The 27529-nt window shown below is 34.0% G+C and overlaps 1 protein-coding gene across 2 annotated transcripts in view; it reads right to left on the bottom strand.

The window, feature by feature from the left end:
• The window catches only part of LOC118188284 (twitchin-like), a 384165-nt gene that overhangs the window by 103457 nt on the left and 253179 nt on the right, over positions 1–27529 (bottom strand). For both annotated transcript variants that reach the window (XM_085813574.1, XM_085813575.1), the window contains 10 exons: positions 24452–24557; positions 21082–21287; positions 19952–20124; positions 15324–15453; positions 13767–14054; positions 12792–12896; positions 9010–9201; positions 6155–6259; positions 1820–2017; positions 194–381 (listed from right to left, as the gene is read on the bottom strand). In XM_085813574.1, coding sequence (XP_085669700.1) covers positions 194–381; positions 1820–2017; positions 6155–6259; positions 9010–9201; positions 12792–12896; positions 13767–14054; positions 15324–15453; positions 19952–20124; positions 21082–21287; positions 24452–24557 — 1691 coding nt within the window. The remainder of the gene's footprint in view (positions 1–193; positions 382–1819; positions 2018–6154; positions 6260–9009; positions 9202–12791; positions 12897–13766; positions 14055–15323; positions 15454–19951; positions 20125–21081; positions 21288–24451; positions 24558–27529) is intronic.

The raw sequence follows: 27529 nt of genomic DNA, 5'->3' as shown, positions 1-27529 counted from the left end.
GATAATAATCTGTGATATTACAACACCATTGATATCAAAGATTGGCCTCCAGACTCTTCAATATTTTTAGCCAAATAAAGCAATTAAAATACTATATTTAAAAGAACTTACTATTCTATAAAACACATAAACACGTATAAAGAGCTATGAAGCGAAATTAACTCTTTACCAACAAACAATTTTATCAACTTACCGTAAATGTTGTATCCGGATGTGGAATGTTGTTGATAATATCCCATTGTTTAGCTCCTTTGGGCTTTTTCTCTATAAGATATCCCTGAATCTTGCTTCCTCCATCATGCAAAGGCTTACCCCAAGACAGGGTAACGGAGTTCTTGGTGACTTTATCCACTCGTGGCATGTCTGGAGCGCTCGGTGCAACTACAGGGATGGAAGAAAATAATGATAATTTCAAATACATACGCAAGATTTAGCACGAACATTGATGCAATTTTTTATCCTATAGGTAAGCAAGACTATCCATTTATGTACCATAAAAGTTCTAAAGAAAAAAAGATTGTAAGGAATAAAGACTTAAATAATACAAAGGCAAATTTAAAACATCTAAAATAAATTTGAAAGATATAGAAATACGGACGAAATAACACAATACAAAGTATATGAAGACTTTGGGAGGAATAACTTCACGCATAATTTTTAACTTGATACACAGTTGCATTGAAAATTAAAAAACAAATAACCAAACAGCTAGCTTGTTCCTTTCGACTGATTTAGAAAAACGGAGAATTAGAAATATGTAGACAATAAACTGAAGATAAAATTTATCTGAGTACAATAACATACCAGATGTTTTTACAAATAACAAATATGATAAATATAAATACATAAGTACAAATTCATTCATCAACACTAAATTCTAAGTTTAACACATTCGCTGCTAATGGCTACTGTAAAAGATATTATGGGTCTTCATCTCATTGCCATTGGCTATCCATAGAGTTGAGAGTTTTGATTAAGTTGACTGATTAAGTCAAAACACACAAGGGATATTTGCCTAGGGAAGGAATGCTTTCATGGAGGATGTTCTAGCAGTATTAATAGGACTTGAATAAATATACTTCTTTGTAAGCTTCTTAAAAAGTTGAGTATGCTTCTTAATGCTACGGTAACTACTGAAGAAAACACGCTAAACAATGTAATTTTCTTAACAAAAGCTGGTGAGAGGGATGATATTCTGAAAACATGCATTGTAAACTAGTAAGCAAGTATAAGATTACAAGTCAAACTATGACCTAACATTACGACAGAACAGAGTGATTAGAGTAGTTACGAGAGTTTTAAGCATCTTTATTGATCATAATAAGTAATTATTTTTGCATATTTTGAGAGACGGAAATTGAAAGCCAGAGTCATAAAGTTGTCTTAAGTCATAAGTTGCTACAGCCTGTTACGTTAAAACAGAAACTCATTAATTTTTATTATTATTTAAAATAGGAAGGTCATTTTCCGCTTTCCGATTTGACTCGTAACCATAGAAACAACAGTCTCGACGAAAAAGGCGACTCGCTTATTTTCTTTTCTCTACTTCATTTTCGTTAAGCGTGTCTTCATGAAAAAAGCAAGCGAATGAAGGCTGAAATGAAGTTCAGTCTCAAACAACATGGAGAAAATAAATGCTGTGTGATACTGACGACACGGATTAGCATCGCAAATGGGAGGGGGTGGCTGGCAGTGGCCTTGAGGTGCTTGTTTTAAAGTAACAGACTACAATAGTGTCCAAACTGTATTCTAATTACAGAGTTCGATGGTAAATGAGAAATGTGATCTGATAAACCGTTAGAAAAAATAAGCAACTTACATTTCTGTTCCTTTGCTGTGATAGGATTAGATGGCTTGCTGGCCTTTCCTGGACCTCCCTCATTCACCGCCATGACGCGGAACTCGTACGTTTTTCCTTCCGTCAAATTCGGTACATTGAATTCCGTGTGGGGAGTGGGGAAGGAGTTCACTTTTACCCAGTCTGGATTACCTCTCTCACGTTTTTCGATAATGTAACCTGTAAAAAGATGCATTCCGTTTTAAAAAACGATTTTAATTATTTTCATATCGATGGCAAGAACTTTGAGCTCGTTTGCTTCTGTTAAATAATAATAGTCGTTCTTTCTGAACGATCGACTAATTTCAGAGTCATCATTAGAATCAAGGCACTGTGTGAAGAATTTCCATAAAATGACGTGTCTACGTTATATATTACTGTGGCATATATTATGCACAGCAAAATATTCTTTTGTTGGGATACTCTTTACATAAACATTTTGCTGAATGTAATAACGCCCTTATTAAAAACAAAAATGCCTGTACAGCCTTGACAATTTAAAAAATGGTCCGCATACATTATTGATTTTAAAAGACCATTTTATTTGAGGATTTCAGAGTCATTAAGGTTTTGGCTCATCTTTTCCGTTATTCGAAAGCTTCCTCTAACTAACAGGTAAACAAATAATCACGTTAATACATTGGTCGTTAAGGAGAAAAATGACAGCCGAATGGATAACATTTCCTTCGCAAGCTTGTTTTAGAAAGCACCCGTACAAAGAACTTGAGTTAGAAGATAAACTGGAGATTTTCCGGTATTTAATAGCCACATCCTCAAGTACAGTCAAAAGTCGTTAATTCGGACACCCATAATCCGGAATGATCTATAATCCGGACCTCAAAGCTACAAACTTTCTGCGCATGCGTCGCGTCCACGCATGCGCACGGGCGTTTACGAGAGCGCGTAAGACCCTTACGGCTGCGAATATGTTTGTGCGCATGCGCGTTTAAATTGTAACGGAGTTATACGCTAAGCTAAAGTTATCTAATTCAGTTAATGTCGCCGATTGCGTTGTTCCTTAATCTTCGAATTGGATCCGGCTTATTATTTTTTGCAGACTGTCAGAGCAATTTTATAAAAGTAAGCTTGAACGTTCGATTATGTCAAATATAATTTCCGATATATATTTACTACAAAGCGAAAGTATGTTTTGAAATCCGAAATCTGTTTATCAATTTCACGCTGCTCTGCGGCAGAGGGGGGGGCAGAAACGTCATTATTAGATTATGATAGATTAGAAAGATTATGTCAAATAGAATTTCCGATATATATTTACTAATATGTAATTTGTATCTACAAAGCGAAAGTATGTTTTGAGATCCGAAATCTGTTTATCAATTTCACGCGGCGGATTGGGAGTTGATCTGTCAACACTATCCTTATCTTCAGAGCAGATGTTTTTATTTTATTTGGTTTATAATTCCATACTAAGTGTAGTATTTCATTCTGTCTTTGATATGATTTAAATCAAGTTCCTCGTCATTATAATTCGCTTCCGATAGTGAAGAAAGTGACCCAGAGGTTATTGAAAACGAAAACATTTCGATTGACAAATTAGTCGGTATTCTCAACACAGCAATTATAGGACTTGAACAGCGGAACTTTGTAACTAAACAAGAAATTATGTCTGTTTAATAGAATTAAAGAGAAAGTATTATCACATGAAACGAAGCAACTTACATTGAAGGAAATGTTTAATAAAGTAAACAAATAAATATTAAGCTTTTTCTTTTTGTAAATTTTGATACCCTTTAGATCATAATTGTTCTTTATTTCATAAATTACGGTTTCATATTTTTAATTTTGTAATTTCTGCATGCCATCTTACCAGATTTAAACTGATGATCTATAATCCGGAAAAATCGATAATCCGGAATCGCCGAAGTCCCGACGAGTCCGGATTAACGACTTTTGACTGTATACCGTTTCATTACCAAGTAACACAAAACTCTTCCCCACTTTTAAATTAAAAAAAAAATATATTTTTTCCAATGGGCGGAAGCTTCCTAGCTAAGCATTTCCAGAAAATGGCTAACCCCATCCGTCATTTAGCCTTGTTATCACAGAGAACATTGCTAGACTGCACTACAAAGCATGACAAAACGCTACAACTTTGCCAACGAATTGCATCAACTTAAAAGGGAAAGCTCCACCTCAATTTTGATGGTAAACACTCTAGAAAGGATGATCTGAGGGTCTTCCATCGCCCTTCATCTAATACTGGCTTCTCAAGATGACCTTCAGCTGCAAAATATTTTAAGCGCCCCTATGCAGCAAAGATATTATACACTTATTATACACTATCACTACACTTATTATGCAGCAAAGATATTATACACTATCAATGCCTTCATCTGATTCGAATCCAGATCCAGGACTATGACAGCTGGCTCTTCTTCTAACATCACGGTGGCAAATTTCTGAATATAATAGCCAATATTTTATATTTTTATTTATGAGTTGTTATTACATATGCAAGTGATTTGGTTCCTATGCCTTTAAATAAGTGTATTAGAATTTAAGGAAGATATAGGCTAAGTTTAACTCAAATTTTCTGCTATCTTAAGGCATATGTACAGCTATTGCTCAAATATATAAATTCCCATTACAAATCCTTCTGTATCAAAGAAAAAACTGTTAATTTAAAAATAGGAGCAATTTGATTCTATGCAACCATATCAGTGAAAAAATTTAATCCAATATTAATAAAAATAATATAAAGGAAAGTTAGTTTTTAGAATTATCCTTGCAATTTAGATAACATTATTAGTAAACAAAACAAAGATTTGAAATCAGTATGTCGAAATAATAAAACAATAAACCTGTTCAATGAATTTTCACATTATGTTACATAGCAGTGGTCGAAAATACCACACATTTCTTAATTTGTCAAAAAATATAGTCATAATTACACACAGCCATTGCAGTTTATTCACCGATAAAAACATTTTTCTTATTTTCATCTCTGTTCATAAAAAACACAAAGAAAAATAAATACATAAATTCTTATTTTGCTTTCTTGCACACGGTCAATGGAAGCGAAAATGCTGGATGGAAGTTTCATCTTGTCTTAGTAAACTTCAGTATTTGTTTCAACTCTAGCATTGCAAATTTAAAAACTGCATTCGCAATCTCGTGCCAGATCTGGTAAATAGGAGAAACAGTTGCGATCCTTTGCTATAAGAAGGGGATATCATGAATATTTTCACCACATATATCTTCTTGGTGTTTTCTCGTAAAAAAATCATCCAGTTGTCTTGAAGTTTTTTTACAAGATTGCTATGTTTTACCATTTCGATAATTTTAATTGAAACCTAAGACAACTAGTGAAATAATGTAATCAACTTTTGCACATTTTACTTGCTATATTAGACAAAATTTATTGTATGCATATTTCAATCATAGCATTGGTACGTACTAAATAAAAGTTCTGCTCTCCAAAGCCCTCAAAAGAATTAACATTTGATGATGTATCCAAGGCCAGCGCCAAAGTCGGTGGCAAAACTTTTAGACTTTAGAAAAGCAACAAAGGTGAGCGATGACAAAATTTTCAGAATTTAGGGCATACAGTGGGCAGCAGAATTTATGGAAGTCCCGGGTAACAGAATTTATATACTCACAAATTGGGCCGGGCGGCATAATATCTAGTGCTGGCCCAGGGTTCTAATTGCATATTTTTTACATTTATACATTCGCTGCAGAAACAAAGCTTTGCTGCTCTGAACTTAAATATTCCAGTGATCCTGAATAAATTTGACGCCTACGGCAGGACTATTTATTGGTTCATTCTGCGTATCCCTATATTAGTACATCTGGATTTACACATTTGTGGTTCAGAAAAGAATTTGGAAGCATAGAAGCCTGGAAAAAATCAGCATGCCTTTATTCAATGTCTTAGATTAACCTACTGGATAATCAATTAGTTACACAATTAGAATGCATGGAAGAATCTTAATACTTTACCCCCCTCCCCCTCCGGACAAAAGATAATCCGGGACGACTGCAGTCGATCAGTCCAATTTGACTGCGAAATATCGTTTAACCATTTTTAGTAAGAACTCTTTATGTGGAGAAGAAAGACATTCGGAATCAAAGAACACTGAAAAATTCATTGTGAGCTTATCAAAAGCATATGAGAGGAAAGTCGTTAAATAATTTTATACTACTTTAGAGGACGCTTACGTTAGAAATAAGCATTGCTGTGTACTAACATTTACTGCTTATAGTGGCATTCTTTTCCGATGACCGTGTGCTTGTTTTCAACTTTTTGTCAACTGTAACTTTTGAAGATCTATTATAATGCAAAATACATGTTACCTGTGATAGGTTTGCCACCATCGCTTGCTGGAGGTGTCCATGCAATATTTGCAAAATTAGGACCGAAGTCTTTCACTTTAGGTTGTCCTGGTGCGTCAGGAGTATCTGCAATAAAAGGATAAATATTGTAATGAACAAAAGGATAACATTTTAGTTAAATTTATTCACTTATTATTCTAAGCGAATTTCACAGTTCAGGAATGAAACCAACCTTTCTTTACCTTCATGAAATAATAGATTCTACTCGTTTTTTTACTTACTCTTCATCTCTGTGTAAGAAATGTAGTGGCTCATGCTCGCTACTGAGAACGTTTGCAAAGAAAAGTTATCTAAAGCAAGTATTTTATAAATGTTGATTAAGTTTTTTATTTTAATGACTGCCTGTGCAAAACTGCTTTTTAAAACAATATGTTGAATAAAAGAATAATATATTACTATTTATATTAGCAAGAAAAATCTAATTATTTGTTATATCATATTGGTAACTTGTACTAGTAACTTCGAGTAACACGTTATTCATAATAGTAATATGCTATTTTTTTTTAAATATATGTATGTAAGCAGATCTAATTTTTTTTTTAAATTTCTACATGCTGAAAGACACCCTGAAGTAGGCGGTTTGGAGGTGATACCAAAAATCATGCCACTTGAGACCTTTTCATTGTCGTCTGCAAATGCTCCGGATAAGAACACCAAAACTGTATTATTTCAGACATTCTTTTACATCATGAAAGAATGGTTTTTAAAACAAATGATTGCGAAAGAACAAAAACATGTTATAGAATGAAGTTGTAATGCACAAAACTAAAGTTTTACTCTAAATTTACTTTAAATTATCGGAAATAAATATACGTGAAACAAGGAAAATTGAGAAAAGGATGGCTTTTTAAGATGGACGGAGCGTATTTATTTTCAGTAGGAAAATGTTGATATATCATTTGTTTGAAAACCCTGTAGTAATACATCCTATAGTAATTCTATTTGATACATGATCATAAAAAATAGTATATTCTCCTCCACGATGAAACGAACATTTTAAAATATTAGTCAGTGAAATAATCTATTTTATTAAAAATTGTAATAGCAGTATCATTTACGATTTTGATAAGATTCTGGAGCATTTTATTCTAAAATTAGATTTAATGGTAGTTCAGTCCTAAGGATTTTAATGATATATACTTTAGTCCTTTTTCGCGCTTATGAAAGATGTAGATCCTGAAAATATTTTAATCTGGATTATTTATTAGAAATTGATGTGGCCATACTTTATAATAAAAGCACAGAATCATAATCAAATAAAAAATTTTCTTATAAAATTTATTTTCTGATTAATTTCAAAATATTACTTTCGAATTTAAAATAAAATTTTTAAGTGAATATATAAATTGTGGAGATGAAAAATGAATCCTATTTTGTTTCCAATATATTATGTTGACACAGACCGCAGTTTTTTTTTTTTACATGTCACTATATTAGCGAGAAAAGAATTTAAAAGTATTGTTGCGTTCTACGGGTTCGTGGATTTGGAGTAATTGAAAATAATACTTGATGAAGAATCAAAACACAATTTAATCTCCAGTATTACACGAGAGATTTCCAAAGATATGTTTACAGTCATCGAAAAACTGCGATAAACACGCTGAAACAATCGACAACACAGTCTTCAGGCTATAACGGTGAAGACAGCTTCACGGCAAAGCATTAAAGTACAGCTGCTGCCTCGGTTCGGTCGCTTTCAGGCTAATTCATATCTGAACTCAAAACACTACTACTGAATTCAACATACTCTCTCGCAAGACAGGCAGAGTATATATAGCTTTAGCCTATCTTCAAGAACATTCTTGAGAAAACCGCTAAGAATGCACTTTAGAATATTCTTGCTCCGCCTATGGCATATTGCCAGTTTTGTCGCCAAATGGGGGATTTCGTGCCAAATCTTGCAACCCTACTTTTCCCGACCACTTTCTATCAACCCTAACCCTGGTTTGCGGAGAAGCTATCTTATCGCAACTGGGCATTTCGCAACAATATTTAATTTTACTAATAGCACTTAAAGCTCAAAATCAAATTCTAAATCAGATCGGTTTTGAAGATCTTTCCTTCAGAATCTGGACCTGTGTTAAAATCTTCGTAAAAGTATTACTTATTCAGGATAATATTATAAATACCGTTTTTCCTCTTTTTTATATTAAATGCCGCTAACTGTAGTTTGAAATTTTATGATTTTAAATATGAAGTGTTTTAACTTTTTTTAAATGAAAATTGTACTTTAAAGAAAGTAAATGTAGGACGGCAGAATTTAATAAAATTAAAATGAATTTGCACAATAGCAGACATGTAACTTTAGCATTAACAAAAGTATATGAATATCACATTTTAAAATACAACTTCTATTATACATCTTCCTCATTATATGTACGGTGTAAGAAGACCACTTACACCATACATATTCCTTATTAAACGATTATGTGAAAGGTACAAAAACGGTGCTTTACCGAATTATTAACATAATTAAATAACTTACTTTTCAATAATGTAGATTAATATTTTCTGTTTTATATAACTTAATATTTAAAAAGGAAATAATTAGGTTATAATAAGATTGACCCGTATGGCCTTGATTTACTTTTACTGAAGGTGACTGTACTTAACTGGCACAGACGAATTTATTAAAATTAGCCCAACAAGGCATTTCAAATGTAAAATTCTCCTGAACTAAGTAAAAAAAAAATTCTTCTCAATTATAACTCTTAAACATGTTTTCTCTTCTAATTGTTGGATAGGAAAGCACTAAAAAAAGAAAGAAAAAAAAAAAAAAAAAAGAATAGGAATCAGATCTAATAGCAGGAACTTACCGAAAGGATTCTTAGCATAGACAGGCTTTCCTTCCAGAGGATCGCTTACACCGTACATATTTTCTGCTCGAACCCGGAAACGGTATTGTTTCCCTTCATCCAGATTCCTCACGACGCACGTCGGCGTAGGACAGAAAGCAGTCACAGGAGTCCATCGCTCTACGCCCACTTCACACTTCTCCACCTGGTAGCCTATACGAAATCAAAAGTGTTTCAGCTTACGTCCATAGGTTTTAATCTTATTACATGTACAATGAAAATCAGTTCTAATAATTGTTAACAAAATTTAAAATATAGAAGACTTTTATGATAATTGTGACACACAAATTTATCATCATGTTAATTTCTAATACTGATATTAATACACAGATATCTAAACGAATATTTTGTAATTATGTAGAAAATCTAGACATATTTTGACCTGATACAGACATTGTTAATAATATGAAATTATATCATTAACAATATCACGGCTGCTTGCTTTCGGAGCTCTACAAACATCAAAGCGGTGTTTAGATTTCTTTGAAGAAAGTTGAACCATGCCATCTGCAATTGCCATCACAGCTATGGTAACCCACTTTTATAAACCAATTAATTTCATGACTTCTAATCTTCAACTTATCTATTTTTACATACTTTTCGAAATTTTATATATGTATTATACTCAAATAACAAACTGGACATTGTGGAACCCGTTCTAATGTCTGGTTTTGCTAACAATGATTTAGAAAGAAACCATCTCGTTCAAAAGAACGATAGAACTTATGAAGTGATGGTTATCCATTCTGAATCTGCAATAAGATTCATTATTTTCGGTGATCGTGTATTTCAACAGTGAACGAAGTGATGTTGAACACAAGACACAGTGTTTCATCAGACTTTTGTTTCGGATGAATAAGTATTACTTTTATAATTTATTTACATCATTATGAAATCCTGCAGTTATTCGAGATATTATTCGAGATATATATGTTTTTAAAGATGAATGTTAATTCTAATGATGTCACTATTCTTAATTGTACAATAAACGATTTGGTTTCTAAAGGTATTATGATGGTCTAAGCTAAAATTAATTTAATTATATGAAAATAATTAAATATATTTAAAAAGTAAAAGTTTCGTGTGCTTTTTGTTACTTTTAAATACTGTGATTAGAAACTTCCGTTTCCTATAGTTACTTCCATTTTATTATTTCCCCTTAATGACCGGACATTTACTGTTCAAGCATTGGTCAAGAATGGCCATGCCCATCAGTCATTTAATAGTGTCGTCATTGAGAACGTTGCCCAGGATATACCGCGCAGGGTAGATCGACATTACACCACGGAGAGATTATCGCTAGTACCCATACCTTTTTTAGGATTGAAGCCTGGGTCCAGGCTACGGCTGTCGTATCACCTACCAGCACGTCAAGAGGGCAGCTTCTTTCCATTAAAATTAAATTAATTTTATTCATAAGATGCAGGATATTCAGATTTTCACAAAAGAAAACTTTACACTTACAATTTCATTCCCTATTTGGAAAAATCCAACGAAACACTTCGACATATGTCTAGAAGTGTATGAATGCATGTTGAAACTTGATTTATAAACGTATTATTATGCTTTAAGACACCTGAAGAATTGCATTGAAAGAAGTTAAAAATATATTGCTAATTTTCCCAAGAGCCCTAACCTAGATATATTTTATAATGGTTTTCAAGAGAAATACATCAGGTTGTAGAGACATTAGGTAATTTTTTGAAGCAGGAAAGGTAAAAAATTAACAACGCCTTCGCCGGGAATTGAACCGCGAACTCTGGAATACCGGCCCAGTGTGCAGACCACCACACCACAAAGGCATGCCAAGAAGGTGGGAGAAATACCTTACAAGGTTTCTTTAAATAAAAATTGATTCTATAAATAAAGAAAGCTTACCACTCAGTCACACAGGAATCCAGAAAAGCAGCAGAAGAAAAGATTTTGATTAATAAAAATCCTTTTATTTCTATCGCTAAATATTTTATTTCACAAATACGTAAAAATTTCTTGTACTGTTGCGTTAATTTTAAAAGTATAACAAAAGAATAAAAGAATTATTTAAGGCTATTAAAAGAATTCATTTTCATTCATTGCATTCAGATTTCAAGCTTTTTAAAAATTTTCCATAATTATTATTAATATGAGGTAGCGGTTCCATAACCGGTCTCTTCTTTGTCATCGTCTCTCCTGCCCTCGAGCTACCTCTTAAGTGGTACTCTTCTCAGCCTAGAGGATACGAGACCTCAGGCGGAGTTTCACATCAGATACGACCAAGTAGGAGCAAGCTCCTTCGGCTAGTTTCGTCCGACCCTCACACAGGCGCATTTGCACAGCATTGGTATAAATGACAGTCCCATGTGCACTTTGTGCAACCAGAATTTTGAAATGGACAAAGATTATTTTCTAAAATGTTTCTCGTTGAAGGAAGAAAATCTATACAGTCGATATTGGAGGACTAGAGAGTTGATGCATTTGACATCCAGAGAACTATTTGTCTTTAAAATGGTTAATGTAGTCATAAGTTATTTTCTTTCCAGTTGCGATGTACTTATTGTTATTGTATTGAAAAATAATAAATATGTAAATAATAATAAAATAAAAATAAATAAAAAACTTTTTAAAAATTTTAGAGTAATAGCATTTTATAGAAATTTATATAATCTGAAATTCAAGTTTCTTGAAGCCTAGTTCAAAGAGGGGCTTCAAAACCATTCATGTTTCAATTTTCCATGTGAATAAAAAAAGGATAGCACATTATGCAGCGTTAAATTTTGTTGTAACATTTCTGACTGAAAACGCAATTGATAGTAGTCGCTAGTTGATATTTGGTAAAGGTAACTGGTAAAGGATTTTTAGTTTTCTGGTAAGAATACTGAGAGTAGTTAATTTTTTTATCCAGTTTCATTAGTTTCTTCACAAGTGTGGTTTCTCTCATTTAAAAAAGTGGAAGTTTAAGTGACCTGCTAGAGCGTTTTAAATTAAAATGCATTATTTCTGCCATGAATATTAACCACTATATGTGATCAACAAAATTCAAGAACAAATCATGACCATCTCGTTAACAAGCTTTATGAGAAAGATGGAAATTGCTCGATTCTTCATCGATGCTAATTCACTATTTATATAACTCATATTAAATAAATAATACTTTCATATGTTATTGATCAATTTATGTTAAATGACTCGCTTATGGTTATCTGGTGGATCAGACCTTGGATTACTGAGTTGCTTGTGATATTTTTAGTGGGAACTTGGGAAAAATAAAGTCAACCAAACACCCCCTAAGCTCATCTAGACATCGAAACTACCATGCAAAAAGCAGTTTACACAATTACACGTAAAACTATGATAATATTTTGAGTCCATGTGGCAATGTCATCATACGTGGATGGCAAGTGCTTTGAGAACTTTATCATTTGATTATATTTCATACGCTCTTTCCAGTATAGCTTCAATTACCTAGTTTTACCAATTAGTTTAGTTACTCAAATTACAAAGTTGGTCACGGAGATCATGCATTTGGGAACACTCGGTATTGCTTCATTCTTACTGAAATATGTCTGAATACTTACATAAAGCTCTATCGATTTGAGAGGTGATGAAACTACAAAATTCTTATTCTACAAAGAGTTTTATGACTAACTTTTTAAAAAGGAAACTAGAATAACTTATTAAGTTAAAATGTATTGAAGAAAATATAATTAATGAAATAATCTTTTATTTATGATTTTAAACACATCTAACTGGAATAAGAAACTTACCGGTGATGTCGGATCCGCCATCGTCATCTGGTTTTTTCCACTTCAGAGTAATCGAATTGGCAGTGATTTCTGGATATTCCATATTTTTCGGAGGGCCCGGTTTATCTATAAGAAATTCAAATAGTTATTTTACTCCAAAAACCATAGCATAAAATAAAATTTTGTAAAATATTCATTTGTAAAAATTGTTCAAATTCTTAAAAATACAGTGGTATGATATGGAAGAAAGAAATAACAGGAATTTGATTCAACGTCTAAAAAATTCTAAGATATTTACAGATAATGCAAGCACCAAAATTGTAAAAACTGAAGCATGCATACACACATATTTAATTTTGATGAATTCTTTTTGCACTGATCTTAAGGCGTTTGACTCAGGAAACAAGTTGGTCAAGGGTCCTTTAGACATTTTGAAATCAGCTAATTTGTTTAATACTTTAGGAAGATTTTACTGGAGCTAAAGTTAGTAAGAATGTAGGGAGTAAAATTCTTTCTCTTGATCGTACCTAGGAAGAATTTTACAGTTTTTTGATACATTATATGGATGAAAGGAAACCATATTTATTTATGAGAACGCTCAGCATCAGGTTAAATCCCTCAAATTATTCGGTGGATTAATAATCGTCCTGCAGTATCCCAAGTGCCTGAATGCAGAAACTCTCCTTTATTATTTGAATTTTTGCACTAATCTTTATCCTCGTATTACAATATTTGATCGTCGTATGGTAGTAGATCTGTGCATTATGACTTCTTCTAACTGTGGCTAGAACATGAGGTATTCGTAAAATTAACAGAAAACAGGATATAAAAATCAGATCACAAAACGTCAGAAACAGGATATGAAACCATACATCATGCTAGAGATCTGTTAATCTAGAGTTTCTGCAATCCTTTTCCTTTATACACGAACAGAACGGGAAAGAAAAGGAAAAGATTTTTATTTTTACTCTATTGCGGTTCCACGTAAGTACTTACCATACACCAGCACAGTCATATCTGCCGAATCTTCTCCGTGAGCATTTTTAGCCGTTATAGTATATTTCCCGCTGTCTGACCTCTGTGTGCGAGGAATGTTGAGTCCCACACTGTCCGGTGTCGATTCAGTTTGAATGCGATTGCTAACCGGTAAAGGCTTGTCATTTACGGTCCACGTTGTTGTTGGAGTTGGTGCTCCTGTCAGAGGGACGTTAATGCGCAAGGGGTCACCCGCTTTCACGCGGATCACTTTTCCGTACAAACCGTCCAGATGGAGCTTTGGTTTTTCTGAAAAAAGTTTATAATCATCAGCACTATTTAAGAGCTGTAATAATAAAAAAATCATTCGATGCATAGTAATATAAAAGAATTCCTTTTTATTATCATAAATAATAAAGAAAAAAGACACTCGAATATTATTTAAACAATTGTAGTGATAATTTTCTTAAATAACAGTACAGAACGTTGCCTATTGGATCAAGTTCATATGAAAAACTATATCAACACATAAGGAACTGATTAAACAGATCTCTAAATTTTGCGCAATAGTATCCAAACAGGAAATCTAGTAGTAAATGGTATAAATATTCTTGAATTAATTAGAATTACCCTTTACATATGGTATCCAAGATTTAATTATTTTGTTTTTTACATTAACTAAGATTGGATTCACAAAGATTAATTGTTTAAGTAATATAGATATTACATTTGTTAATACTGAACTATCGTCTCCTTGTTATGCCTTTATAATATCCTTTTCTATTCTTATTATGAAAGCTTTTTTATTTTTACGACGTCAAACAAAACCATTTTCTCTTCTTCAGAGGAGGAAATAATATTTTACAGTGAAAATAATACTGTTTTGAAAACAAATATTTGAGCTTTAGTCCTATTTGGAGCTATGTAGAGCCCCATAAATTGTGCTTTAGGTGTTTCATTTTTGGAAATAACGGTCGTCATATCAACTTTTAACAGAAATATATTTTATTTAAGCAAAATCGATACATGAAAATTGTTAATCAAAACTGCAGATAACTCGTATATGCAACAAAAAATTGTAAATTAAGAGCTTAGAATTAACTTCTGAAGAGTAAAAAAGTTCGTTGTATAGCAAAGTTAATTAAATATTGAAAATTTTAATTAAATATCAGAAAAACCTCATTCATAGAAAATTTTTTGAAAGTTTAACGAACACCTCCATCTAAACAAAGCTTTTGTCCGGAAGGATGATTTTTCAGATTATCTAGAAATAATAGCTAAGACACTGGACAAAATCACATTATTGGACATTTAGGTTTTCAGATGTGGTTAATGATGTCGACGTCTAAGCGATCATTTTACTGAAGACACAAAGGTTCATAACTGAAAATACTTTGTAAAAACATGAATGAAACTTTAAAGAAGACGCTTTCAATACAAAATATATAGCAATAGGAAAAGGTAGTAACAAAAACTAAAAAAATATCTAAAATTTCAACAAAAATAAAGGAATTTTACACAAAAATTCTATAAAAATACAAAGTTCTTTGAAGTTTAAAACTCAGATTTGGATATTACCTTTCATTGGCTTGGCTGTGATGGGCAAGGAAGCCTCACTGGGCTGCCCAGCACCTGCTGCATTCCTGGCACTTACTCTGTATTCATACTCATGTCCGTCCGTCACAGTATCGTCAGTAAACATGCAGCTCTGTGAAATTAAATCTATTGATCAAAATTTACTTGTATAAAATAAGAGGACAACGTGATTAAAAAACTGGATTTTCTACATAAAGCTTAAACTAATCATCCAGTTTTGAAATTTTCATATTTATTTTACTTGAAGAATTCTAAATCTACGATTTTTAGATTATAGCAGTATTATGCCACTTCAAATTTTTAATTTATAACAAATGTCAAGGATATGAATCTTTACTACTATCCTGCAGCTGAAACAACACTCATGTCCATAAATTAAGGATAATTCGGAGTCACGCATAAATCGAACTCTAAAATAAATATATCACCTGTAAAATCACTACACACATCTTCAAGAATCATATGCAAATTTCAGGAAGTAACCAGATGACACTGGTACGTCACAATGACGAGAGTGTAAGAGAGTGATGTATAAGGAATACAGGCAAAGAAGTAAAATTGTTCGCAGGCGCTTTATAAGCATTTCAGTGCAATAACCGAATAGTTATGAGACAAAGGACGCATTTGGATGATTTTTTACGTGGTAGAATTATCGGCCGTCTGGAATGTGGGCGTATCCAACTGGAAGTATCAGACGAACTTGGAATTGCCCAGAGTGTCATCTCCAGGCTTTGGCAACGATTCCAAGATGATGTTAATGTGAGTAGACGTTACAGCACAGGTCGCCCCAGAGTTACAACGCCGAATGATGACCGGTATTTGGCAGTTACTGCCAAAAGAAACAGGCGGAGCACAGCCTCAGACCTGTCTCGTCGGCTCTCTTCAGCCACTGGTACGACAATTTCAAGGCAGACCGTGTACAGACGCTTAGGGCAGATTTGTCTATATGCTCGTAGCTCTGTCAGATGCATTCCACTTAATGCAACTCACTGTCACCTGCGGTTAGCCTGGAGTAGAGAGCATGCATTGTGGACACCGCAACCGTGGGCTTGTGTGATGTTTTCCGACGAGTCCAGGTTTAGCTTGCAGCCTGATTCTCGCCGGACTTTCATATGGAGAGCTCCAGGTACCCGTTACCAACAAGAAAACATCATTGAACGACACCGTTACGGTGATGCAGGAGTGCTCGTTTGGGGTGGAATTATTCTGGGTTCCAGAACTGACCTGCATGTTCAAATTGGAACCATGACAAGCCAAATCTATCGGGACGTCATTCTGGAATAACATGTACGTTTGTTTCGGGATGCCATGGGCGCACAATTTGTGTTTATGGGTGACAACGCCCGTCCTCACCGTGCAAACATCGTAAGCGAATGCCTTCAGTCGGAGGATATCACCCGTATGGACTGGCCAGCAATCTCACCGGATTTGAATCCAGTAGAGCACGTGTGGGACATGCTTGGCCGACGAGTTGCAGCCCGTCAAACCTCTTTCTACATGTCTACCGGAACTTCGGAGAGCATTGCGTTTTGAGTGGTGTAATATTCCCCAAGATCAGATCGATAATTTGGTACTCATCATGTCTAGGCGTTGTATGGACTGTATTGCATCGTCTGGGAGACATACAATGTATTAACAATCATACCAACCATGTAATATTGGTTTTTTGTAAGTAGGTTTTTTTTTTTTTTTTGTAATTTGCTCCAGGGAGAAAAAAATCGCTAATTTTTTTAATAATATCAAACATATAGCATCTTTTTTTGCTCTTTACCTTTTGTTTAATAAATAAGCTTTACAAATAAGTAAAATTTGTTTTGCTTCTAACTCTTCCTTTGCCTGATTTTGCATTATCCTTAACTTATGGACATGAGTGTACTTCCTTTATACACATTGTTTGGCAACATAAACTAACGAGTGCAGGAAAGACTGTAGAGGAACTATCCTCAGGTCTCAGGATACAGACAAAGTCAAAAGAACGGTGTAAATTACCCTTTATCCAATCATAAAGATTTTCACTTGGGCTTAAATAAGTCAACATTTCTGGCTGAACTTAAACAAGTAATGTTGAACTTAAAATGTAATTAAAATAACCTAACGGCTGACAGGATAATTTACTCGCGCAAGAAGGCTCTGACTCGTAGAAGCCGTTGAAAATACGCGTAATGGCTAGAAGCACTCAACGCCACAAAATCAAATCGCAAACAAGTCAAAGTAACAACTTGGTCTTCAAGCAGGCATAACACACATGCTCTAAAATCCCCGTCCGATACCTTCGCTTAAATAGTACTTCTTTTTCCCTTAATTTGAATAAACACGCGCTAACTGATTAATATTCTGGCAGGAAAGCGTGGGTAAAAAGAAGATTGAAAAGGATTGTTTCTTTAACTAAATATTAACTATTAGTCAAAATAAATGAATCTCCACACATTATTGTGCTCAAGATGAGTATTCGGGGAAAGCTTATTTCGAAATCGAAAAGTTTCTCTTCTCTATTATCTAAAGAAGTTATAATGCTAACAACTGTTTGATAAAACTACATAAAATATTGGGGAATTTTATTTACTTTACTATCATGCTGAAATACTAGAAAAATACATTGCTTTTCATGTGATACTTTATGTAAGTGCTCACCATGCTTTAAATACTATAATTTTGATGTAGTTAACTTGATGCACAATGGATTAAAAAAGTGTTGTTTAGGAGAATGGGAAAGTAGGCATTTAAGCTACAGCGATCAGCATTTCATATACAGTGTACTTTCGATTACCGGATGCGGATTATCCATGCATGGCAGTGCTCTCGCATTGGACACTTGTGATAGAAAAGAAAAACAAAATTTATTCATATTTAACAGCTAGTAGAATCTTCACGAGCAGCCTTCACCCTCCGGGGCATGCTTTCTACAAGTCCTTGTATGATGGATATTGGTATTTTCTTCCACTTGGCTTGGAGAAGACATGTAAATCCCTTCACTGATGTTGGACAAATGACCTCTTAATCCAGCGATATATTTCGCTCCAAGAAGTTCTCTATAGAGTTCAAGTCTGGTTTCTGGGCAGGCCAGTACATTCGAATAATCCGATTATCACCCTACCAATACATGATGGACCTCACAGCATGACAGGTGGCATTGTTGTAATAAAAGTAATATGGGTCCAACTCGTAAAACTACCACTACGTATGAAACACATTATCGTCCGAAGTAATGCAGTAGGCATCGGCAATGAGCTTACCATGACTTTGGACCAAGGGTCTTAGGTCATACCAGGAGAAACACTCCTAGAACCTAATGCCACCTTCGCTGAACTTTACGGAGGGAACAATGTGTTCTGGCAGGAGGCGTTCTCCAGGCAGATGCCAGACTCACACCCTGCCATCCGAATGTTAGAGGATGAATCTTGATTCGTCGCTCCAGAAAATCCATTTCCATTGATTCTGTGGTCCACTGTTGACTTGTTTTTCACCACATTAATCGAGCAGTACAGTTGGACTCTGTGATCAAAGGCTTATGAGCGGCAGCACGACCATGAACACCAAGCAGATGTGTTTCTTTACAAATTTATTATTTTACCAATTTATCAGGTTCAATGTTCCTTCTTACCTTCTTCGGGAACATGCAAGGACCTGACTCGGAACAGAGAGCTTACTAAAGCTATGTTCACTAATTGTGGGAAGTAGACAGGATACACAAGAAGGGTATACAAAACCCTTTATTTTTCTCTATTTACAATAACTTCCGTACTTCGGAATACACAGACCCGCTACTTGGGGTCAAAACGTAAAAGTATAAAAATAAAACTAAACTCTAATTTAACTTTAGAATAATAAACGTGGAAGATTGGCCTTATAATAACAGGAAGCGTATGTAGTACAGAGAACTGTGAACACTACAATACGTTTAAATTTATCAAGAGGATTAAAACCTCTGGCCTGGAAGGCAACAAGCAACTGCGTAACTTCTAAGGTAAGCGGCCTGCTTCGACTCACTGCTTCCTCTCTCTTGCTTGGCAAAAAGCCACAACTTAAATACTTGGCGTTCGCCAGACAAACTTTGCATAAAAACCTTAACGCTTATAATTCTGGCCGGAAGTAGAAAATAAGAAGTGATAGTAAAGATTTAAAATAAAATAAACGTTAGTAAAACTTAAGATCCTTACAAATTTACCATAGACTCTGACACAAGAATTCGTCACTAGAACTCTGAAGACTTTTCACATCGCAATCGAGTATTTTAGTTCATAATCCTATTAATTTCTTATATTCAAGTTCATTATATTGTTTTGGAAGATGAGCAAAGATATCGAGAACAGCTGAAAATAGTGCCAGCGATGATAAACTCCAAAATATAAGTAAATCATCATTTAAGCTTGTAAAAAAGAAATTACTTAAATGGAACTAAAACGACGGAGTGATACCACAGAAAAATTGCATGCAGATTAAGTCTGTAAGTTTGGGGGTCGTGCTTATGTTTTCTGATACGCACGCAATTTCTTTACAGTGAACGGTGGTCTTCTAGTACAGTTTTCCGATCATTTTTCGTTTTCTGCAGCGGCCAGACAAATAAGATGATAACTTAAAGAATGATAACTTAAGAAAATAAGAATATTTACCGGAACTGGTGCTTTATTGACTTTGACCCATCGATTCGACTTTTTGTCTTTCCTTTCAATATCATACCCAATGATAGGCGATCCGCCATTGGACCGTGGAGGTTCCCACTTTAATTTTACAAAGTCTCTGTCATAATCTACGGGCTCCGGTTGACCAGGACGTCCCGGTACACCTGGAAAAGCCAAGGGTACATACTTATACATAATAAAATAACGACACATATAATAAATTAATACTTGTTTTAACATTACATGTGCATTGTGAAAAAGCTACTAAATTTCAACTTGAATCGCATTCTTTAACTGTAGATTTTGAAGAAACCCTTATGCAGGAAGATTTTCCTCAGATTTCAAAGAACTGCTACTCAAGACACTTTCTAAATTTCAGGTGATTGATTTTTAATACCGTTCTCATACATAAGTTCTGCAGTGCACTTTGTTGCATTTCAGTGTATATTTCTGCAGACCCCGATGAAAGAGTTTTCAGAGAACAACCTAAAGGCAAAATAAGGTCTTAAAACAAGTCTTAAACTAAAAACGAAGTTATCGTGGTTTTCTTGATATTTTAAGCAATTGCAATTAAGAGAGTATAAAGATAAGATTAAGAGATTGAGAGTATAAAAGACTGAGGCATTTAAACTGCTTGATGCCTTATGAGATCACAGAAAGTACAACGTGTGTCAAACAACTGGGCATATTCAATTTGCTGAGGTACTTTTAATATAAAAAAATGAATTTTTTAACATTTCAGTTCTGAATTGCCAATGTATCACCAATCACCTGAATTTGTACCTTTCGATTCTGAATTACAGATACCAGCTGGCGGAGAAATGATAAGTAAGAAATCTGTTACATCAAAGCTCTCGAATATGGTATGCCTAAAGACAAGTACCTTGTTGATTAGTTCCTTAAAAGAACTAGCAGGTGTTGAGGTTGTGTTTACAAGGCAAAAACCCAAAAATGATCAGTACTAAACCAGCGAAATCGCTTAACTATCAGAAATAGAACCAGGATCTACAGATGATAATAATAATTAATAATAGTCTTATCCACACGATTACTGGTAGGCTTCTGCAGTCGTGGAAAAATTTAGCTTCATATTTAATTTGAAAATCTTTAAAAAAACTCACCGTAAGGGCTCTTGGCAACCACTGGCTTTTCTGTCGTCAGTGGATCAGATGTGCCATTGGCATTCTGTGCCATTACACGGAATTCGTATTCCGTACCTTCTGTCAGCTTTGGAACATAACAGTTTCGACTCGTGGGGCTTACAAATGAAACGGCGGGCAACCAGCTGCCACCTCTTGTCTTGTCTCGTTTCTCAATCACGTAGCCGCTAATAAAAAAATGAAGGAAAACGATTGAAGCATGTAAAACATATACTCGTGAACAGAGTGTTTTCTTCTTGTTTATTTCAAGCATAAATATATTTATGGGCATTAAGTCTCTCGCTAATAATCTCAGACATATAATACTTTCAGTTAAAAAGTTTCTTAAAATAAATTAAAGAATTTGCTGGAAATAGTTTCAGTATTATGAATGGGAAGGTTTCTATAAAATAAGATAAATTGCATTGTGGTAATAAAAGTAAAATAAAGGTACGCAGGCTCTGAATTGAGCGTCATTGTTTTGTTTGAAGGTTGTTCGCATTGCTCAGTTTTTGCTATGATTCCGATTAACTGAGCTTTTCAATTGTAAAAATTCATTAAAGAAACAGGGAGTGTTACGCAGAGATAGTCCTTAAACTCCGCATTGCTTCTGAATGCAACACTGCCCCCCCCCCGAATGGCTGTTATGCGGTTGATAAAGAAATTCGAGGAGTACGGGTCACTTGCAACTATACAATTTCTGGGGTGAAATATTGGGAGGTCTAGGATTATCTTGTATCATCAGACAATCATACTAAATAACTGGGAGGAGAAGACGTATTCACAGGTGTATCATCATGTGCTTAATATGATATAAATTTAAAGCTGTAACATTACGAGAACTAACGAATAACCTACCTCAATATCAGTTAATTTCGGAACAACCTTTGTTTGTAGGTGGTGTAGATTACATGGTCTTGTTTGTTTACTATTAAATTCAATAAATGTTGCAATTCTAAAAATAATGAAGGGCTATCTCTTGTTTGCTAATCAACTAACACAGTGCATTCGGAAGTTCAGAGGTGAGTTTTTATAGCTACACTTAGACGCTTAATCTCATACCCACAGTGAACCATGGTATATTTATAACAACACACAGTTTATGGAAACATGCATAAAATTGAATGATTTGAACCAGTTTTTATTACTTTTTGAATGCAGCTTAATCTGTATCAAAACAACTGGAACAGTCATGAGTAGTGGAACGGCATTTAATACTACCAGCTTCAACACACTTCAGCGGAATATGCAAAGCTGGCATTTGCTCAAGAAAATTCCATTTGAAAAAAAAATATTGAGAGCAAGTGTTATGACCTTCAAAGAGCTATCAATGCTACTTGCCCTAACTGAAGCCATCTTCATTTCACGCGTTCAGCTACATGAATGCTTCTGATAATGACTCTATAAATATTTAAACACTATCTTATTTCATTGTATGTTGTTCTTTCAATGTTTCAGGTGTACTTCTTGATACTCACACACTTAAGTCCAAATAGGAATCAATTCAAAGTGTCAAAGCGGATTCAGCAATCATTGACATAAGAACTGCTAGAATTTCCTATAACGAATAAGACCAAAGCGGGAACATCCTAAGATCGAACGAAGACATCATATATTGTAGAAGATGGAATTCCTCATTTAACTTGGTCGATTACAAATGGATCATTTGAAAATTCCTCAATAAAACTTTTATTTCAGAACTGAAGCCGCGATACAATAAGAATACGTTCACATTCACCACCAGAGGGCGTTTCTTTTTTTCATTTGTCCAACGGTAGCAATTAAATTATGTTATATTTGTGGTAGTCTTTAATTAAATGCTTCGCTTTTGCATTGCATAGCATTATCTTGTATTACTTCTATTTACCGCTTGCAGAACGAAGCTCCAGTTTGTTATATCATTTGTAAATACTTCATTAAAATATATTTCGTAAACAGAATTGCTCTTGTTTGCACAAGGTGCCCCTATAAGATAACCGAACAAGTTAAAATATCAAACGATGAAATAAAAAAAAAATGAATGAATAAATGTATATTTAAAAAGAGCCATATCTTGACTGGTTCTAAAGCCAGTTTAAATTGGTTCTTTTGTCGTCTACATATCAAAACGCTGGACCCATTTTCATTTACTGAGAAAACATTGTACAAAAAAAAAATTGCTACGAGATGGAACAATGTTATGGCATTAAATTGTGTTACAAATTTGGAAAATCTGCTACAGACACGTTAGAGATGATTCGAATAATATATGGTAATGCACCGTTATCAAATGCACAAATATATGAGTGGTATAACTGCTTAAAATTTAGGCGCGAAAGCGTTGAATATACCGAAAGATAGGAAACTCTTCATCTTCAAAGATGTGGGAAAAGTGGAGAAAATCCGTTATTTGGAAAATGATAATAGACAAGCTTAGTAACTTTCAGACATGCTTGGGATAATTAAAGAAAGCTGTAGGTTAATTTTAATTGAAAATCTGAAAATGAGAGGAGTTTGTGCTCAATTTGTGGCTTGGAATTTGCAAGAATAGCAAAAGGATGACACAAAAGCTTGCTGGGAATATTTCTGACTATTACGGGACAGGAAACCAATTTCTTAAAGCGCATGATTGAGGGAGATGAGACCTCATGTCCACAATACGACACATAAACAAAAAGCCCATTAAAAACCGTCTTCTCCCATACAAAAGAAAGGATGTCGAAAATTAAAGATTAAGGTGATGCTGGTTACCTTTTCTTCATTACAAAGGACTTAGTCACTATGAACTGATTCCTGAAAACCAATCAATTACTCAGTTTTTTTTAAAAGATGCTTTTTCGATTAAGAAACACGATAAGGTGAATTAGGAATAAATTTTTTGACTTTGGCAATGTGTTGTTTTTCTACACGATAAATGTAGCATTGTCTGTGCAACAATATCTTGTCAAGCATTCAGTTGCAGTGATTAATCACCCACCATATTCTCCCAACTTATTGCCAGCTGATTTTTTTTCCTTTTTCCAAAGTTTAAGATAACAATAAAAGGACAGAGATTTGAAAATGACTCAGATATTAAGTCAAATATTACGCGTATTTTTTGAATGGTTAGTTCCAACGCCTAGAAATAATGATTCGATGATCTGAAGAAATGTTGTAAAAGTTGCGTAGCCTCTTCTTGCGATTACTTTGAAGAAGATAAGGTTATCTGATTAAGAGTAATATTTTTCTTATTTATAAGAAATTGTTTGTTTACTTTATGGGAGTACTTTGTACATCTTCGCACATCAGTAATGAAGGTGTTCAGATTTTTTAACAGAATCGAAAAGTATTAGACCCAGGTCGAAAAACATGCACAAAGGAAAATGGTACTTACGTCAAAGGACTCCCTCCATCATCTTTAGGTGGTCTCCACGAAAGTTTCACGCGATCTTTGTCCACTTCATCAATATTCAATGGGCCTTCTGGAGGTCCGGGTTTGTCTAAAAGAAATCAGAATTTTCAAATAGTGTGCAGACAGTATTTTGAGCAAAAGCAAGAAAATTATCAGTAAAATATCATAAAAACGGCATTTTAATTTTACTCCCAAAATAAAACGAATTAGTTGTACAATAAGAATAGTGAATGATAAGTTTAATTATCGTGAAAAATAATGGTAGTTTATGTATATAATGACAAGAATCGTTAATAGTTTATCATAACAAAAGAATAAATAGACTTTTCAATTTATTATTGAATGCATTCATACACAGGTGGCTTAGAAATAAACTATTTTGTAAACAACATTCATGAAACAAATTTAGGGAGCTAAATTAAATTTTCATAGCGTTAACATACATTTAAGCTATTAACCTTTTGACGCCGGGGCTTTGGTAGCAGTAAAAGCTACCAAAGGACGGGGAATCTTGAACCTAATGCTTTCCCCCCTTTAAGAAATCACCTCCTATTTGCAACAAAGATACTTGTGTGTAGTTTAATGGATTCTCAGAGGGGTGCATCTATGTCGCAAAAGGAAGACCTTTGAAAGAGATAAGTGGTTAAAACCCTAGGGACGTCAAATTTGACATTTCACCCCACTTTTCAGCCTGGAAAATGGGGGGAAAAGACATGGCCACTAAAGTGGACAACCCCGTCTTTTCAAAGAGAGGACTCTATGGCCACTATAATGGCCCTCCCGTCTTCAAAAGGTTAAATTTACTATACAGAATATAAGTTAACGTAATATTTTTGCAATGGAAAAATAAATGTAATTATTATTTGTAGAAATAAGACCGTAAAACCTACGCTATAAAATTCAAATTAAAAACATTATTCGAGGGAGAGATAATGACTTTATTCAAATTTATTACGAAAATACCCATAAATGTTACAAGTGTAAATAAATCTTACGAATATACATCTAAATAAAGTTTAGCTACATCTAAGGATATAGAAATTAATCATGGCATCACATTTCCACTCAAAGCTGACATTCCATGAAATTAAAAGAAAGTTCCTTAAAAATTTTCTATAATGCAAGTCTTCAAATCCCGAAGGGCAGAGAAACCCATTCTATAGGTGAGACCTTAATGCTTCCAATTATAAAAGGTATAGTTAACACAATATTTAACGAAAAATGTACCTAAGGACATTAATTTAATACCACTTTCAAACGATACAGTTACACGCGATTCAGTGACATAGTTGATAAAGTAAATTAATATCCTAAATGAATATATGTATGAGCAGGAAATAGATTTAAAAAAATTTATAGGATTTTTTTTCCGAATAGGGCTCGTGCGCTTGCCGGTAGGCAAAGTGGCTTTAAAGTACAGCTGTAGCACCTAATGTTACTTGGACGCATAACTCTGACTCACAGAGCATCTAAATTCAAAAGCGTTTAGAAGACCGTGTTAAAATAATCAGCTTATTAATCCAAAGCCTCTGAACAGCAAAAGATTTTCATTACTTTGTGACGACACGGGTGGCAAGCACAAACAGCTTCTTCATTCTGAAGTTCGTCGGCTTTCAGGGATAAGGTATTCACAAGGTTCTTTGAATAGGGAATTCTGTACTATGAAAGGAATTAACTGGGATTTTACATTATTTCTTGTTGATGACATGTGGTTTGAATGACATGAAGTTCAAGGTCTATCTTAATGAGGTCTCGATCTTGACGACCCTAAAGGACAACATATTGTATTTAGCATTCTTCGTGATATGTTATATTCGGCCTTCTAGACTGTTGTGTACAGGATGCAGTGTGTGATCTACGAGAAGGGTGATCACGCTGTAAGAAGAGGTCTCTGCACTTGCTGAGGAACTACTTTTATTGAATTAATTGCTATGGTGCGCTGAAATATTATCTCTTTAATAATTTGAGGCTATTCATTTGCTGCCTTTGAAATTTCTCTTTTGCTATTGATTCGCATAAATTATACATACAAAATAATAAATATAATAAACTTCCAATTTATATACATATATGTATATACATATATATTTTTTCAGCATACTAAAATATTTTCAGTACATCAATATTTTAAGTTCCATTATTTGAAATGAATAACTGAAATAAAAAATATTAATACAGGGGAGATAACATTCTAACTCACAGTAGGAAAGGTTGGAATGGGATAAAAGGTGTGGAGAAGTACTAATTCTATAAAAACTCTATGTGCATTAGTTTCTCAATCAAAAAATGAAATAAAATTGAATTAATGTAAAATTAAAATTTAGTGTCTCTTTTGCAGTGTATTATCAGTGTAAGTATTTTGCAGTGTAAAATAAAAATCAGTTTAATAATTGTTAATGTTGTAGGGTTTATATTTATTTTAACTAACATTTATTTTAAGTTTAAACTATCTTTCCTGTCAAGCCTTACTTTCCCCTGGAACTGCCAATGCCAGAGTATGTAAATTTTAGTAGAACGCGCAAGGATTCAAATTATCAGCGGAAGTATTCTGATTTAAATAGAAAGGAAACGAGTTCGAGGTGTGATATTCTTACTTCACGAGCGCGGAGGTAGTTGGCCAGAAATTGAAGAACCCCGCGTTTCGGCCTGTGTGCTTGCCTGGAAGTAGTGTTAATCGTTCAAGTGATCTTCAAGTTTGCTGAATTAGCAGCGGTATTGTAAAACGCGGTGAGGTTAGTTACTTTTAGAGAGCCTCGTAGTTAGAGTCTTGTCTTTAGTTTCTTTTCAGGTTATTATTTTTATTTGACCGCCGAGTTGGCGCAGTTTGTAAGCGTCAAGAGCACGCACTTGTAATTTATTACGTTGAATAAAAAGGGACTTAAACCCTTAACAAGACTCTGTCTTTTATCCAGTTTTCACAGTCACCTCTTGGTTGCGTGCAAGTTGGAGGCGCGCAACGCTACAATGTAATAATCAATGGTCTGTTGTTCTGTGTCCGTATATCTTGAAATTGTTTCGTTTTTTAAAAAAAAATGTGCGGCAAGAAAAAATATATATAGT

Source organism: Stegodyphus dumicola, chromosome 1 (assembly GCF_044657685.1).
Source record: "Stegodyphus dumicola isolate Sdum_Otavi_A_Nest chromosome 1, ASM4465768v1".
In the NCBI taxonomy this organism is placed as follows: Eukaryota; Metazoa; Arthropoda; class Arachnida; order Araneae; family Eresidae; genus Stegodyphus; species Stegodyphus dumicola.
Note: the sequence above shows the minus strand (reverse complement) of the source record. Positions and strands in the feature narration are given on the sequence as shown.